At 37.6% G+C, this 16,322-nt stretch overlaps 1 protein-coding gene and 1 pseudogene across 1 annotated transcript; both read left to right on the top strand.

Moving 5' to 3' along the window:
- The first annotated feature begins 389 nt into the window (after positions 1-389).
- Positions 390-1,334, top strand: LOC106830378 (olfactory receptor 51I2-like). The gene has a single exon (XM_014839959.3). The coding sequence runs from the start codon at positions 390-392 to the stop codon at positions 1,332-1,334; it is 945 nt and encodes a 314-aa protein (XP_014695445.1).
- Positions 1,335-11,116: 9,782 nt separating this feature from the next.
- On the top strand, positions 11,117-12,048 carry LOC106830377 (olfactory receptor 51I2-like; annotated as a pseudogene).
- Positions 12,049-16,322: the final 4,274 nt, after the last annotated feature.

Genomic DNA, 16,322 nt, shown 5'->3' with positions numbered 1-16,322 from the left:
AAGAGGGGAGAATAATCAAGGAAGGAGTGATCAGGAGAGTTTTTTTCCTTAGGTCTTGAACATAGTGATGTTCATAGATTGATAAGAAAAGAGTTAATAGCTTTGAGTGTGAGAAAGACCATGGTGGCAATAGGCACAAGTGTAAAGGAAGGCAATGTGACCTGTTTAGTGAGCTGGAAAAATTGAGAAAACTAAAACAATTCCAGAAATCTTGGTGACATTGAAAAACAAGGATGAGGGATTTGGTGGAAAAGATTAATTAATGCTATAAAGTGAGGGGCTGGACAGTATCTGAGAGTCTTAAAATATTAGGTGTTGGCCATGGATAAGACTGTGTGTTTGTCTTCCTTACAGGCTAATAGTCCTAGAATCTAAGCAATAATCCCAGCATGGGAAGTAACCCCCACAACAGCTCAGAGTTGCCTCCTTTCACCCTGACAGGGCTCCCAGGGCTGGAGACCTCCCAACACTGGATGTTTCTCCTCCTTGGCACTCTCTATGTTGTCTCCATTGTGGGCAATGCCCTCATCCTTTTCATTATCAAGAAGGAGCAGAGCTTGCATCAGCCTATGTACTACTTCCTGTCCCTGCTATCAATTAACGACCTAGGTGTGTCTTTTTCCACACTGCCCACAGCACTGGCCACATTTTGTTTACACTTAAGGAAGATCAGTTTTGATTGCTGCATGGTTCAAATGTTCTTTATCCACTTCTTCTCCTTCGTGGAGTCTGGGATCCTACTGATTATGAGCTTTGACCGCTATGTGGCCATCTGTAACCCACTGCGCTATGCCACAGTGCTCACTGACGCCCAAGTGGCACGCATGGGCATATCTGTAATCATCCGCAGTTTCTGCATGGTTTTCCCACTCCCATTGCTTCTGAAGAGGTTGCCCTTCTGCAAAGCCAATGTCCTATCCCATTCCTATTGCCTGCATCCAGATCTGATCTGCCTGCCCTGTGGCAACATCACCATCAATAATATTTTTGGTCTATTCATTGTTATCTCTACCTTTGGTCTGGACTCTGCACTCATTCTCCTCTCCTATATACTCATACTGCGCTCTGTACTTGCCATTGCATCTTGGGAAGAACGATTAAAGATACTCAACACGTGTGTGTCACACATGTGTGCTGTGTTCATCTTCTATGTGCCCATGGTTGGTGTGTCCATGGCTGCTCGCTATGGGAGGCATGCCCCTCAGTATGTGCACACACTCATGTCCCTTATTTACCTCTTTGTGCCTCCAATGCTCAACCCTGTCATCTATTCCATCAAAACCAAAGAGATTCGTCGGAGGCTTTGCAAAATACTACTGGGAACAAAGTTCTAACAGGAGTCATGTTGAAAGGCCAAGATTCAGATGATATTTACTGTTACTCCACAGATTTGAGACTTATTTTGATGTTTGATGACAGCCTGGTACTAGTTAAGACTCAAGCCAACAGGATTTGGTGAGGTAAATTGGGTCACACTTTAGAAAAATTATTTTCTTAATTTTCCTCTTTTTTAACCCCAAAATTTACATCCTCATATTCAGTCCCTCATTTTGTGACAATATGTTACTATTATCCTTGTTTAACATGAGTCATCACAAAGGAAATTAATTCTTACTATGGAGATACTGTCATAATGGGCAAAGGATTCTTTTCTAGAAGACTATGGCAAAGGTACTTCTATTTTCAGTTCTTTCAGGAACCTCCATACAATTTTCTACAATAGATGCCCTATTTTACATTCCCAACAACAGTGTGAAAGGGAGCGAATTTCTCCAAATCCTTGCCAACACTTTTGTCTTTTGATTTTTTTGATAATATCCATCTTGACAGGTGTGACGTGATATCTCATTGTGCTTTCAATATGCATTTCCTTGATAATTAGAGATGTTGAGCATTTTTGATATATTTGTTGGCCATTTATATGTCTTCTTTGGAGAAGTGTCTATCAGCTCCATAGGCCATTGTTAAATCAGGTTATTAGTCTTTTGCTACTAAATTGTAGGAGTTCCTTATATATTTTGGAGATTAGCCCAGTATCAGACATATAGTTTGCAAGTATTTTCTCCCATTCCATAGGTTGACCTTACACTCTATTGATGATTTCCTTTGCTGTGTAGAAGCCTTTTAGTTTTATGTCACCCCGTTTGTTTATTTTTCCTTCCATTGCCTGTGCTTTTGGTGTCATAACCATATAATCTAACTCAGTTTTGTGTATTTGTTCAAAAGAATTGAAATCAGGATCTCAAAGAGATATTAGCACTTCCAAGCTCATTGCAGTACTATTCACAATACCCAAGATGTGGAAACAACCTAAATGTCCATCAACTGATAAATGAATAAAGAAAATGTGGTATATACATACAATGGAATACTATTCAGCCTTCAAAAAGAAGAAAATTCTGCAATATGCAACAATATGGATGACCTTGAGGACAATATGCTAAGTGACATAAACCAGTCACAGAAAGAGAAGTACAGCATGATTCCACTCATATGAGGCACAGAAAATAATCAAATTCCTAGAATCAAAGAGTGGAATGACGGTTGTAAGGGGCTAGGGGGAGGGGGAAAATGAGGGTTACTAATCAATGGCATAAATTTTCAGTTAAGCAAGATGGATGGGCCATAGAGATCTTCTGTACAACATTGTAACCATAGTCAAAATAATGTATTGCATACTTAAAAATTTGTTAAGAGGATAGACCTCATGTTGTCTTCTTACCATAATAAAATAAATAAAGAGATTATGTCAAAGAACATAAGTTAAAATTATATATATATATGACATAATAGCCATAGCTATGCCCATCAATATTTATTTCAAATAACACACAAGATTCATCCAGATTTTAAGATGAAATAAATGTAATTGCATATAAATTGCATTAGCTGATGTAACTTTCAGTACAACATTAACATTTGGTAAATTTTGATAATTTCTTTTAAAACAAAAAATAGTGAATGTTAAGAAATGAAGCATTTGTATATCTTCTTTGGAGAAATCTCTGTTCAGATCTTTTGCCCATGAATGGGGGAGGGAGGAGGGCAAAAGGGGTGATTAGGCTCACATGTGAGCGGAAGGATTATAATTAGTTTTCAGCTGGTGAGCATGATGTAATCTCCACAGAATTTGAAACATATTATGATGTACATCCGAAAATAAAGAAAGAAAGAAAGAAATAACCAAAGGGGGGGGAAGAAATGAAGCATTCATTTTATTCATTATAAAAATATAAAATACGGGCCAGCCCCTGTTGGCTAGTGGTTCAATTTGGTGCACTCCACTTCAATGGTCCTCGCCTGAGTTTGGTTCCCAGGCGTGGACCTACACCCCTCCTCTGTTAGTGGCTATGCTGTCATGGCAGCTCACATACCAAAAAGAAAAGGAAGATGGGCAGCTGATGTTAGTTCATGGCAAATCTTCCTCAGAAAAAGAAAAAAAAGTACATACAATGATTGAAAATGGTTAAAATGAAAGCACTGAATGAAGGTGAATAGGAAAGAGTGAAAATAAACTAATAACTAATCATTTAGCCAGCTCAGAAAATAGACCAAACTCTGAAAGATCTACTCAAATGGAAAATAAAGCTTCAGAATCACATATACTACTACATGGAGGTGTTTTTAAAAATACCATTCTATAAATAATCTGAAATGTTGAATAAACTGTTGATATGGGGAAACTTTAATATGTAAATAGATGAAGAATTAACTGGTAATTGAGGAAGAAATTGAATGTTAACAATTATAATTCTACCGTCTCCAACATATTATAGTACAAGTCTTTTTCCTTACTTGTGCCTGAAAATTTCAAGAAACAGATAATTCTTCTCATGTTGTGTAATTTAAATCATAAGCAAAATTGGAAAGCTATAGGGGCTGGCCCCATGGCCGAGTGGTTAAGTTCGCGTGCTCCGCTGCAGCCGGCCGAGTGTTTCGTTGGTTCGAATCCTGGGCGCGGACACGGCACTGCCCATCAAACCACGCTGAGGCAGCGTCCCACATGACGCAACTAGAAGGACCCACAATGAAGAATATACAACTATGTACCAGGGAGCTTTGGGGAGAAAAAGGAAAAAAATAAAATCTTTAAAAAAAATTGGAAAGCTATGCAAAAGGGCAAATATAATCCTGATATGTGATATGGAAAATATTTATATTAGCAAAATCTGGTAGACTAAACACACTAATGGAAACGTATGTGTAAATACTAAAAGTTGTGAATACCACTAAGCAATAAAGACAAAGAATAATTGACATATCTCCTAGGACTAAAAGAATGACTCATTTTTCAGAAATTCCTCAAGAAAATTTATTATATTAATGAGTGAGATGATGAAAAAATAAATATGTAAGCAATAGTAGATTCCAGAAACAGTTTCTAATGAAACCTAAAATGCATTGTACATAAAAATAAATTAAAAATGTTTCTGTATATCTTTTTAGTGTGTTAGATAATATTCTTTCTGATTAAAATAGGGAGAAACAATTTTGCTATTTTTGGCCACCATTACTTATTATTTTGAAGGAATCTTTGAGCAATATAGTGAAATTTGAGACAGAAATGAACAATTTTATCATACCCCTATCTGTAATTGGATACTAAATCCTGACAGCTCTAATTAGACTTTGACTTATCCAATCTTTGCCTCTATCTTACCACTGTTGCTACTTTTTTTTGTCCTTCATTATCGCCCCCTCACTTCACCTTGGTAATATCCTCCAAACAGATCTTATTGTTTACTGTTCTTTTATCTCATTTCCCACTGTAAGGAGGAAGAAATATTCCTCTACCCTTCTATGTTCTTTTGGCTGGTTCAAGAATTAAATTGACATAAGACAGAGTAATAGGAGAAAATCAAACAAAGTTTACTTGCATGTGTACAAGGGAGAAACCCAGGAAAACTGGGTAACTTGCCAAAATGACCAAAGCCACCACCTTAAATACCATCTTCAGGTAAAGATAAAGGAGGATGTTGGGCTAGTGGTTTGGAACTTCAAAGGGGAGGAAGGCAATTCACATGGAGATGGAAAAGCAAATGTTTGGTAAAGAAATGTTTGCTGTGCCATGCAGAGACAATGAGACATGGAGAGGACTTTGATCAAATGAGCTTGCTAGGTTCCTCCTTGTCTACCACACACAGTTCATATTATACTATAATGGTCTATTGTTATTGCTCCTTCCTAGAACAAGCTTTCTATCTTAAATTCTTTTAGACAGCCAGGGGGAAGGTCAAAAAGTTTCTTCCTGAGTCTTTGATTCTTAAAAATAATCAAGCCAAAGAGACCCATTTTGGAGCAGCAGACTTTGCTCCCCTACAATGTTTTAAAAAATGCATAATTAAATTTATTATTTTATGCTTCTAATGTATTTGGCTAGAATCATACCACAGCACTTAGATATGATTCCACGTTTCTCTAAAGATAGCTCTCTATTTCAATCTTAAGACTTGAGGGAATGGGCTGTTTGTTAATATTAGAAAGAGTGTGAAATTTGTGCAGGGCAGAACATTGCCTTCAAAAAATCCCAACCTGTATGAACCTCAATTTATTCATTTGTAAAATTGCTACAAAAATAACCAGATGGTTGTGTATCTGTAAAGTTCAGAGATATTGTATGTAAGATGGTTGGTACATTGCTTGAGTTATAATAAATACTCAGTAATGAGAACTCTTACTTTTATAGTAATAACAACATTATCCTCAGAACTTAACATTGTACAAATTACATAGTAGATTTCAATAAATACTTATGACTGCATAAATGAATGAATCTAACCATATTATTACTATTTGTAGGTAATATAATTTGTGGATAAAAAAATACAAATGTGGGGCTGGCCCAACAGCGAGTGTAGTGGTTAACTTTGCATGCCCCACTTTGGTGGCCTGGGGTTCACAGGTTTAGATCCTGGACATGCACCTGTGCACTGCTCATCAGGCCATGATGTGGCAGCATCCCAGAAACAAAACAGAGGAATATTGGCACAGATGTTAGGTTGGCAACGATCTTCCTCTTTTTCTTGAAGAAGATTGACAATAGATTTTAGGTCAGGTCTGATCTTCCTCACACACACACACACAAAAGTTCTTAATGAGAAAGCTTTCCAAAAATTGAGAAAATTTGGCAAATATGATAACACAAAGTAATTTCAAAAACAGAGCAAATATTTTGATTAATAATTATTCCAATTCTTAAACTTAAAAAATTAATTCTATTCACTAATACTTTAACGAAAAATGTTAAGGAAGACAACTTCAAGTATTATTCATAGGTTTAAAAATAAACTTGAACAAATGGACACAATAACATGTGTTTACTAATTGGAAAGATTAAAAAAATATTGAAGTTGTCGTTTCTTCCCAATTTAATTTACTTAATTCTGAACATTTTGGAGAATGCAACAACGTGATTTTTAAATCGTTTTAGAATTCTTGTACAAGTGAGATTGTTGTTCCTCGAAAATTCTAAAAAGTTGAGCAGTGGCACTGGAGTAGAGTAAATATCCCAAATGTTAAAATATCAAGGAAAAAACAAAAAAGCTAAACTAATTAAAATAGAAGGTATGGTAGCAGCGACAGATTTTTAGCCTAGGATAGTTTAGAAGAATGTATAAACCACTATAAAGTAGTATTTCAAATAAAAGCTTTTATCGAGTAGTATTTATAGCATTCTGACAATTTTTTCTTAGCAAAAAAACATAATATTTTTGTTAAACAATCATACATCCGCATGAAAAAGTGTCTGGAAGAAATAAAGAAATTATATTAGTAGTTGTCTGGTTAGTAAGAATTGGGAAAGACTAATTTTCTATTTATCTGCTTTTCCACTTTTCTATAAAACATATACATTATGTTTTTAATAAAATGAGAGAAACAGAGAGAATGAGAGAGATGCAGGCAAATGAGAATAATCTGAGAGTTCCTAGGAGGTGAGCCTCAGAGAGGAGAGGTTTGAGTGTTGGTACCAAGATGCTTTTCAATTGCTCATCTCAAGGGATAAGGATTTCTTTCCCTAGGGGAGCTATTCCCTTCCAGAGTGGCTGTGGGCTGTGGAGGGGCAATATCACCACCCATGGGGGCCTAATTCTGGGCCCCAAGAGACTCATTTCCCCTGGTGCGTATTGGGAACACACCAAACATTCACTCACCATATTCCACTTCACCAGAAACCCATACTAGGCAGAATGTTTACTCTGTAGTTAAAGGGTAATCTCAGATAATTAATTTAAAACAAAATGTCAGAAAATTTATCTATGGCAGGCCTGATGTCAAGACTAGTCCCACTTGATCTCTTCATTCAACCAGATTATCTAGATGGTCACAGACTCTTGGTAGGTGCTCAACAAATTTCATTTATTCTCTCCCTCCCCAAACCCTGATAATAAGAAATAGTGTGGGCAGTGGAGATAGACACTGGGGTCTGGATCGGGATAATTATATTCAAGTTCTGATTCTGTAAACAATTTCTCTGTCCATGTCAACAAGCCTCTTACCTCTTAGAGCCTCAATTTCTTCATTATAAAAGTTTGGGTGTGATACAAAATGGCCCAAAGTCTCTCCTAGTTTTAAGACCTTTGATTTAGTGTCTAGGAATCAACCTGTCCTCACAGCCCTCGGAGCCCCCAGAGCCAACTGGCTCTCCCATCTTCTATTCACATTATTTTTTGGCAGATGAAAAGCTGGCAAGTAATTAAAGTAGCTCTTGTTTTATAAGCACTTATTACGTGATAGTATGTTTCACAGTCAACTGCGTCATTGGGTATTTGTACTCCAATTTTACAAGTGAGGAATTTGAAACTTGAACAAATTAAAATATTTTCTTAAGGACATTTACTGAGGCAGGGAAGGAAGTGGTTTTGAATCCAGATCTGAACAGAGGCTGACAAACTGTCCCAGTTTGCAGCAACCAGGGGGTTTTACCCTGTGCCGGATTTTCAGTGATAAAACCAGTATAGATCCAGGCAAACCAGATGGTCACTCTAGTTGCTGTCTATGGATAATTAGGCTCCTAGTGGTTATGCTATTTTGATTATTGACGTCTACTTAGATTGTGACATGGTAAATAGAAAAAGACTTAATCTAGGAATTAGTGAGGGTGAGAGGATCTGCGTTTCAGTTCAGCTCTGTTTTTCACTTACTGGATAGATTCTTTCTGGGCCTTAGTTCTTCTTCTATAAAATAATGGACAACACAGTTCTGACTCTTAATTTCTTTAAAACCTCTAAGGGAGAGATGCTAAGGAACAGAAGAGCCACCTGCTCAAAATTTTTTCACACTTGCTGTCCCAGTCACCTCTCTGAGTCCTGGGACTTGCTGTGCCAAGGGGACTCCTATAAGGCAGCTTTATAGAGCTCAGGGCAAGAAGAGGGTAAAGAGTGTCAGTGAAGTTGTGTGCAGAGTCTTCAGTTTTTCTCTAGTAGACACTTTGCCTACCTCTCTCCTCCCATCCACCACAGCTGCCCTGGGGAAGTAAGTTGGGACTTCAATTCTTCCCTCCCAGAGGTCTGTAGGAACCTCATTCATAGCTTCAAAATCCTACAGTGATTAGAGTACAAACATTTTAATGAGAAGAGGCTATTTGTGATGGAAGTGTAGAGATTTTCCTTGCACTCCACTTTGGTCCCCAAATCCATACTCCCCATCTGTGCCTCTTGGTGCTTGAAATTCCACTATCCTGGCCTCATTCTTATAGCTTTTAACTCGGGTTCCCAGCATGTATACACCCAGCTAGGAGTCTTCTGAAGCTCTTGTCCAGTGTGAATGATTCAGTGTGATTAACTTATACTCCAATATTCTCATTGGGAGGTGAATAAAAAGCAAAAGAAGAGATGTTTTGTTTGGGATCCAAAAGTGGGAAGATGGTATAGAAAGAGGATCAGGGGACATCAGCCCCTAAATATCCCTCTTCATTACAAATTAATTGGTTCCCATTTATTCAGTGTATATCTGACACCAGGGTCCTTAAAATGAATTTTAAGTGTTTTACTTTGTATGTTTCTCCCTAGACTATAGACATGAAAATAAAATATGAAGAAATAAACTAAATTTATAGCTGGTATGTGGCAAAGCTGAGACAAAAACTCACTTATTAGAGGTTAGGATAGATTTAACTTACTTAAGTTCATTTTACACTTAAAAATGTGTAGCTCAGAATACCTTCTTCTTAAGACAGTTTGTCTATTTAATTAATAAGAACTGGAGCTGGTAACCTCAGGGTCCTAGTCCATACCTTTATGCCCTAATGAGAAGAAACATAGACAATTATGGGAGCTTATAACTTAATGAGGAGAGAGATAACTAATCAAATAACCGAAGGGATACAAAATAATTCCTTATAATTCTAAAGTGAAAAGAGTCTTGAAGAAAATATGTGTGAGGATGTACCCCAGGGCCATTCAACTGTGAGCATAGAATTAATGAGTGATTAGAATAATTGGAAGATGACGAAGTCGTGCTGCTGATGCTGCTGGATGCTATGGTGGGAACGTTTGAATTCTATTTGAATTCTTGTTTCAAAATCTAAGGAAAGCCATGGGAAGATTTTCAGTAGAAGGGTAACATTACTTTATTTTTATTATAAACAAATGTTTTGGCTGCTTGGTAGAGAATGCATTAGAGAGGTGCATGACCTTAAACTGAGGAATCAGCAAGGAAGGTCCTGCAGCCATCCTGGCTAAAGATGCTGAGGGGTGGATTACAGTTGAATGTGAGGCAGAGATGAAAGTCAGTGTTAAGTGTATTTTGAAAAGATAGTCACAGATTAATTACATCTGGGAATGGGAAAGGATCAGAGATGCCTCCTAGTTTTTCTGGTTTAAGCACATGGATAGATGGTGATGCATTTTTATGAGATGAAAAATATTGGAGAGGATCAAGTATAGTGATTAACAAAAAGTTCTAGTTTGCATTTGTTATGTTTGAGATGCTGATAAACTGTTACATTTGGCAACCCAATAGGGAGTTGGATGCTTGAATCTATAGCTAGAAGATAAGTCTGAGCTAGAGTCATAATTTGACATCATTGACGCAACATTGACACATAAGAAGGACATTACAAGTTACAAATAGTTTTGAAGACACTATTTATGAAAGAGAACAGAGAAAGGAGCGATTACTAGAAGAATATGTGGGGGAAGTAAAGAGTGTTTTTATTGTTGTTTTTCTTTCTTTGTTTCCTAGGAGAGTAGACTCTGAAATTGATCCACAGTAAGGCAGAAGCAGATGGGGTGTCAGACATATCTGAATCTGATAAGAGTCAGCTAAATCCCCGATTCGTAAACAATGCTGTCTACTGGAATTGCCTAGAAAGTTTAAAACATACTGCTTCTTGAGTCCCACTATCAGAGATTCTGATTTGATTGGTATGAGTTTTGTCCTGGCAGAGAGTTCATTAAAGCTCCCCAAATGAATCTAACAGACAGCAGTTTGACAATCCTTAACCCAAACAGAGCAACAAAGATGTGAAGATGCAGGAAAGAAAAACCAAGAGCAATCAGGACTGCAGGACACTGAGATTCTGGACTCTTGCTGAATAAATGAGGAACTCAAGCAACAGAGAGACTGAGGAGCTGGAATGATGCTTGAGTGCAGGCAAGAGGGGAGACACAGTTCAGAGTATAGGCAACAAATGTCATCACTTATAAAAGAAGGAATCCATTAATATGTGGAGAGTATTAGGAAAGATTCATGGAAGACAGACTGTACTTCACTTGTGGAAGAAGGTGGTGGCTAAAAATTGGTAGAGAGAAAGGGAAAAATCTTTCTGCCATTGGAGAAAGATTTTAATCTGTCTGTAAAGAGTGTAGAGACAGGAAGAATGAGGAATAATGACCCCCCCAACCCCCAAAAAAGTCGAAGGATTTTCATGGAGAAGGATTTTGATCCCAAGGCGTATCTCAGTTGGGTGATATGGTCAGACTATAGAAGACCTGAGATGTAACCAATGACCCCTAAGCTGTTCCTTCCTGACCTTTTCATGATCTTTCATATGGAATCTAAGTATCATTTTCCCTGCCATCCAGAGGACAGTGACCACTCCTGATCTTTACATCTTCCACTACCTGATCTGACTTTACTCTGGTTGTATTTTCCCAAAAGACCCTCAGAGACCCTCATGGAAAGTTATGGGACTAATATCTTAAGCATTACCAGCTTCACACTATCAGGCTTCCCAGAGATGAAAGGCGTGGAACACTGTTTAGCAGCCCTGTCTTGCTGCTTTATACTATCTACATCCTTGCAAACATCCTAATTTTTTTATCATAAAGGAGGAGCAGAACTTGCACTAGCCAGTGTACTACTTTCTATCTCTATTGTCTGGCAATGATTTGAGTGTGTCTTTTTCCACATTGCCCACGTACTGCTGCCTTGTGCTTTTATGTCCCAGAGACTGCCATTGATGTCTCCATGATCCAGATGTTCTTCATCCACTTTTTGTCCTGGACAGAGTTTGAGATCTTGCTGGCCATGAGTTTTGATTGTTATGTGGCCATCTGTCACCCCTTGCATTATTCTACAGTGTTCACTGATATTTGTATGGCTCACATGAGCATATCCATCATCATCTGAAGCTTCTGCATGGTCTTCCCACTTCCTTTCCTTCTGAAGTAGCTGCTCTTTTGTAAATCCCATGTGCTGATTCATTTCTACCCCAGGCATGATCTGCCTGCCCTGTGGAGATGCCACCATCAACAGCATGTATGGATTGTTCATTGTCCTCTCTGCCTTTGCTTTAGATTCAATGCTCACTTTTGTCTCCTATCTGCTTATATTGCACTCTGTGCTGGCCATTTCCTTCCAGGAGGAAAGGCTTAAGATAGTCAACACACGTATGTCACACATCTGTCCTGTGCTCATCTTCTATGTTCCCATGCTTAGTATGTCCATGGATCCTTGATTTGGGAAGCATGCCCTTGAGTATGTGCATATATTCATGTCCCTGGTGTACCTCTTTGTGCTTCCAATGCTTAACCGAATTATGTATTCCATTAAGACTAAGGAGATTTGTAAGGGGCTATGCAAATGTTATTGGGAAATAAATTCTAATCAGAGTGACATCTCCTAGAAAGGCAGGTCCCTAGGAGTTTGCTGTTGTTGCTGATTTTTGGTGTACCAGGCTAGTCCATTGGAGGGTTTCAATCTCCTTCTTCACATGGATCTGTGATTGGGTACCTGCCATTTGTTGTATAGAATAGCCTGGCTATAACTCATAACTTGAAACATCAGGCTCCTCTACTGGTAATTAACCATGTCACAGATTGCCACAAATGACTTGGCTCAGACCTGACAAGGAAGAAGTTCTCCAATTAGACCCTTTTATTTTTCCCAACATATTAGTACCATCTATGATTTAAAGTAAATCTCAAAAACAAAGACTAATGCATACATATAAACTGTGTTATGACTGAGGATTATGTTGAGATCATAGAAATCACTCAAGATCTTTTAAAGGAATAATAGTTTTGAATATCTTTAAACTTTAAAAATTAAAGATACTCAATAACTGTTACCAACTTTACATTTCTGAAATAAGAGCATTCCTGAGTCCTATAAATGGAATTTAAATGCTTGCTATGCTGATTCTGCAGTATAAATCATGTAACACCTGAAATTCAGAAGTTTAAAAGCAGGAGAAAAATTTTGTGGAAAATATCATATGTTGGCATCCTTTGGGCATGACCAAGGTGAAGATCAATTTTCTCTAGGAAGATGGTAAGCACCTTAAATGAAAGGCTAATGGGTACTAGTGACAGATGTTGGGCAAGTTGACTTCAGTAGCATTGTAGTTTAGCCGATGGCCTGCTGTAATGTGGAGTTTCATGTCCTCTAGTGAGGAACCAAGCACAGAGACTTCAGCACATGCTAGAACAGAAGAGAGGTGGTAGAGGAAGGATATCAGGAAATTCACAGAGCATATTCCCTAGAGAGTAACAGCCATAAAGGTAGAGAAACCCTCTGCAAATTCATACAAAGCTCACACAACACAGACCACACAGGCTTGCAACCACTTGACAGAGGGAAGCAGAATAGTGTAGGGACCTTCACCAGGCAGTGGACAGGTCATGGCATAATTCAATCTTGTTAAATGATTGGGGAAAACAGACACTGGGGCAAAAAGTTATTATTTTTTTGAAAAGAAACACATTTTCCATGTTTTATTCATAATATAACTTTTCTAAAATAAATCTATAGAGACCCAGTGACATGGTCATACCCTAAACATAGCAGCAGTATAGATTTCAATCTTCCCCAAACCCATCCTGAATGACAAATTAACCAACTATTATCAAAACAAAAGCAGAATAAAAACTTAGAAGCATCATCTTCAACAGTACTAGGTGACGGGGACATCTCAAGTATCCTAGAAACAGGTGGATATAGCCAAACCACTGAGGGCAACAAGATTAGAAATTGTGTGGTGAGGGTCAATGTAGTAAAGATGAATAACAAATCTTAATCCAACAAGAAATAAAAACCTCCCAAAATCACACTCACTCACTCTCAATAGGAGACACTATACCCTAAGCAGACACCTGGGCAGATGGCTTTGAGGTTGACTGGTGAAACTGGGAGCAATCCCTACAATGTCTAAGTTCTCGTGTGCTTAAGAGGATCCAGCAGTGTTGTGGCTGCCCTAAGCATTTGAGAATCTCAGAAATATTCAGCAAAAAAGCTTTCCAAAAGGATGGAACATCAGCCTGGAGGAAACCACATAAAGCAAAGATCTCTTGAGTAAGAGAGAAAAAAGTTTCTGATGATGGGGAAGAGGCTGTAGAGGAAGCAGATGCAAGGAAATGCTACAGCAGCTAAAGCAAACTCCTCAGGCCTGTAGAGCCCCAGGGCTGGAACAGAGGGAGGGAGCAAAACATCCTCTAGAAACAGACTTCCTCTGAGACTCACAAGTGGCCTCAAAGAGAGGTGCTGCTTTACCTTTTGCACAACAACAGAGGGAGCCCAAGAGCCAAGAGGCTGGCAATGCTATCCTGTTATCCCCTCCCAGTCCAGAAAATCCTCCTCTGAGTCACCCTGGAAAATCACCCTTCTCTTATATGGGGAGAAACTTTGAATAATAAGCTCACCCTGCGCAGTTAAGAGTAAAAGTGAAAGAAAACAATCAAGGAAAAATATTAACCTACAGCTCTGACAGTCATACTTGCAGTGAGAATCTTCCTTCTTAAAAAAAAAAATCTTTTTATATTCTAATGCTTCAGTATCTATGACGGGATATTACAAACCACATTGCTGACTTTAGTATCTTTTAGGTTTCTTTTTCTTCTTCTTTTTTTTTTTTTTAATGCATCTCTTAGTCTCAACTACACAATTGAGAAGTCACAGAATAAGGCAAGAGAACAGGAAGAGTGAGTACCATTGCATCACTGAAAGTATTTCTCTCCTCATTCTGTGTAGTTTTCCCTTATTTATTCACCTATCAAACACACATGGAATGACTAATGTGAGCCCAGCTCTGTGCTAAGCACCAGGGATGCAGAGATAGATGGGGCCTGGTTCCTGATAACAAAGAGTGTGTGACGTAGGGAGATGTTTCATTGCATCTGTCTAACTAGTTGAATATGGATATACTGAGCTAACTTAAGAAAAACTAAGGGATCACTGCATGAAAAGGTGCTGGAAATTTCTTTCAGCGTCACAGAAGTACTCACTTTCCAGCTCTTAGTTGGATAAGGGCCACTCCTGTCTGTGCCCACACACCTAATACAACTGGTTTATATTGACTATAGATTATAGAAACATATTTTGAAGAGGCATCAAATTAAAAGCTCTTATTTTCTTAATATAGAAAAAATAACATATTACATATATATTTATGCACATAAGTATGTCTTACTGCTGCCTAATAAATATTGATGAATTTCCTAATTAACAGACTTGCAAAAAAAATCTTTTTCTTCCTGAGATAAATTGTATTTCTTCAAATTGGTAAAATATATATGTAAGTGATGCACTGACATCTAACTAAATGGTAAATTATGAGCTTGTTTATAATATTTTTCTGTAAACTTAAGGGTAAGAGAGTTCTTTAAGAAATTATATTGAGAATATATCAGGATTGCTTTAAAAACAGTGCCCAATTGTTAATTTTATACCTGAGTTGTGTCTTATACTCTACTTTCCCCTAATAACCATCCACTTGTTTTCCACATTATTTGTAAAAATCCTCTTGTAGATATTTGAATTCCAAATGTTGAGTGGTATTTCCTGTTGAATGTAACCATCATTCTCCATACCTTGCTGAATAATAGACATGAGACATATTTCCAATCTAGTGCCTGTCACCCAGTTATACAAACTTTTGAGTATATATGTTTAGCAGGAATTTCTTTCTTTGAATTTCAGATTTATTTTGCTTGCCTCTTCTACATTTAGTCAAAGAATTGTTCACAAATTGCTGACGCTGAGTTTTTGTGTTAAATCACACAACAGATTTTCTTTTCACAGTGTTATGTCAAATATAGAAAAAGCCACTTTGCACTCTATCAGTTCTAAGCTGTTCAACATTTATGGAAGAATTTATTTCAGTCAGAGACATTTGGCTTGACTGTTAAGACTAATGATTAAAGTTGACTGAAAGCCATTGCAGCTTATAGTCTGTCTTTCATTGTGAAAATACAGATTGTCACCTAGAAAACTTGTTCTCCTAGCTTGTAATATGGGATATTTGCCTTAAATATATAACCTCATGGTTATCAGCATTAATTCTATCCTGACACATTTCACATGACCATTGACCACGTTTCCAGCAGTAACACTCCTGCATTGCACTGCAGCCATTGAAAAGGTGGTGTAGCTTTCTAAAGGGGTATTGAAAAGGAATATATAGCTAGTTAACATGTCCTTGGAGACTTTGACGTACATCTTCCATCTTTTTTCAGATAGGTTTTTCTCACAAATGCTAATGAGGAAATTCCATAATCACTCAACTCTCAAACCTAACACTGTGCCTGGTATGTTGTAGGTTTCAATAAATATTCTTGCATGAATAAACAAATAAATGACTGTTGGGCTTTTTTATAAGCAAACTAAAAGAAAGCAAAGCTTATGTGAAAAGTAGATTGCCAGTAGAATTATATTAATGCTTCCTGAAAAACTCCACATTCTTTTTAACATGATGTTGAGTACAGGAGAGTGACTATATGTCTCTGCTATGAGGAGCAGAGCTTGAGAAACACTTTAGGGAGAAATTTTCATGAACACCATGACTGGCAGTAGACAATTTAAGAACAAGTTTGCCCAATAACCAGCTCCTTTTTTGCATTTATATTAGTGAAGATTAGTTTGTCATCTAAACTTTTACTAAACTC

The sequence above is a fragment of the Equus asinus genome, chromosome 20, assembly GCF_041296235.1.
Source record: "Equus asinus isolate D_3611 breed Donkey chromosome 20, EquAss-T2T_v2, whole genome shotgun sequence".
Taxonomy (NCBI): domain Eukaryota; kingdom Metazoa; phylum Chordata; class Mammalia; order Perissodactyla; family Equidae; genus Equus; species Equus asinus.
Note: the sequence above shows the minus strand (reverse complement) of the source record. Positions and strands in the feature narration are given on the sequence as shown.

Bases quoted from the DNA above. Each gene is read 5' to 3' on its own strand.
- LOC106830378 (XM_014839959.3), top strand. From the start codon at position 390: ATGGGAAGTAACCCCCACAACAGCTCAGAGTTGCCTCCTTTCACCCTG.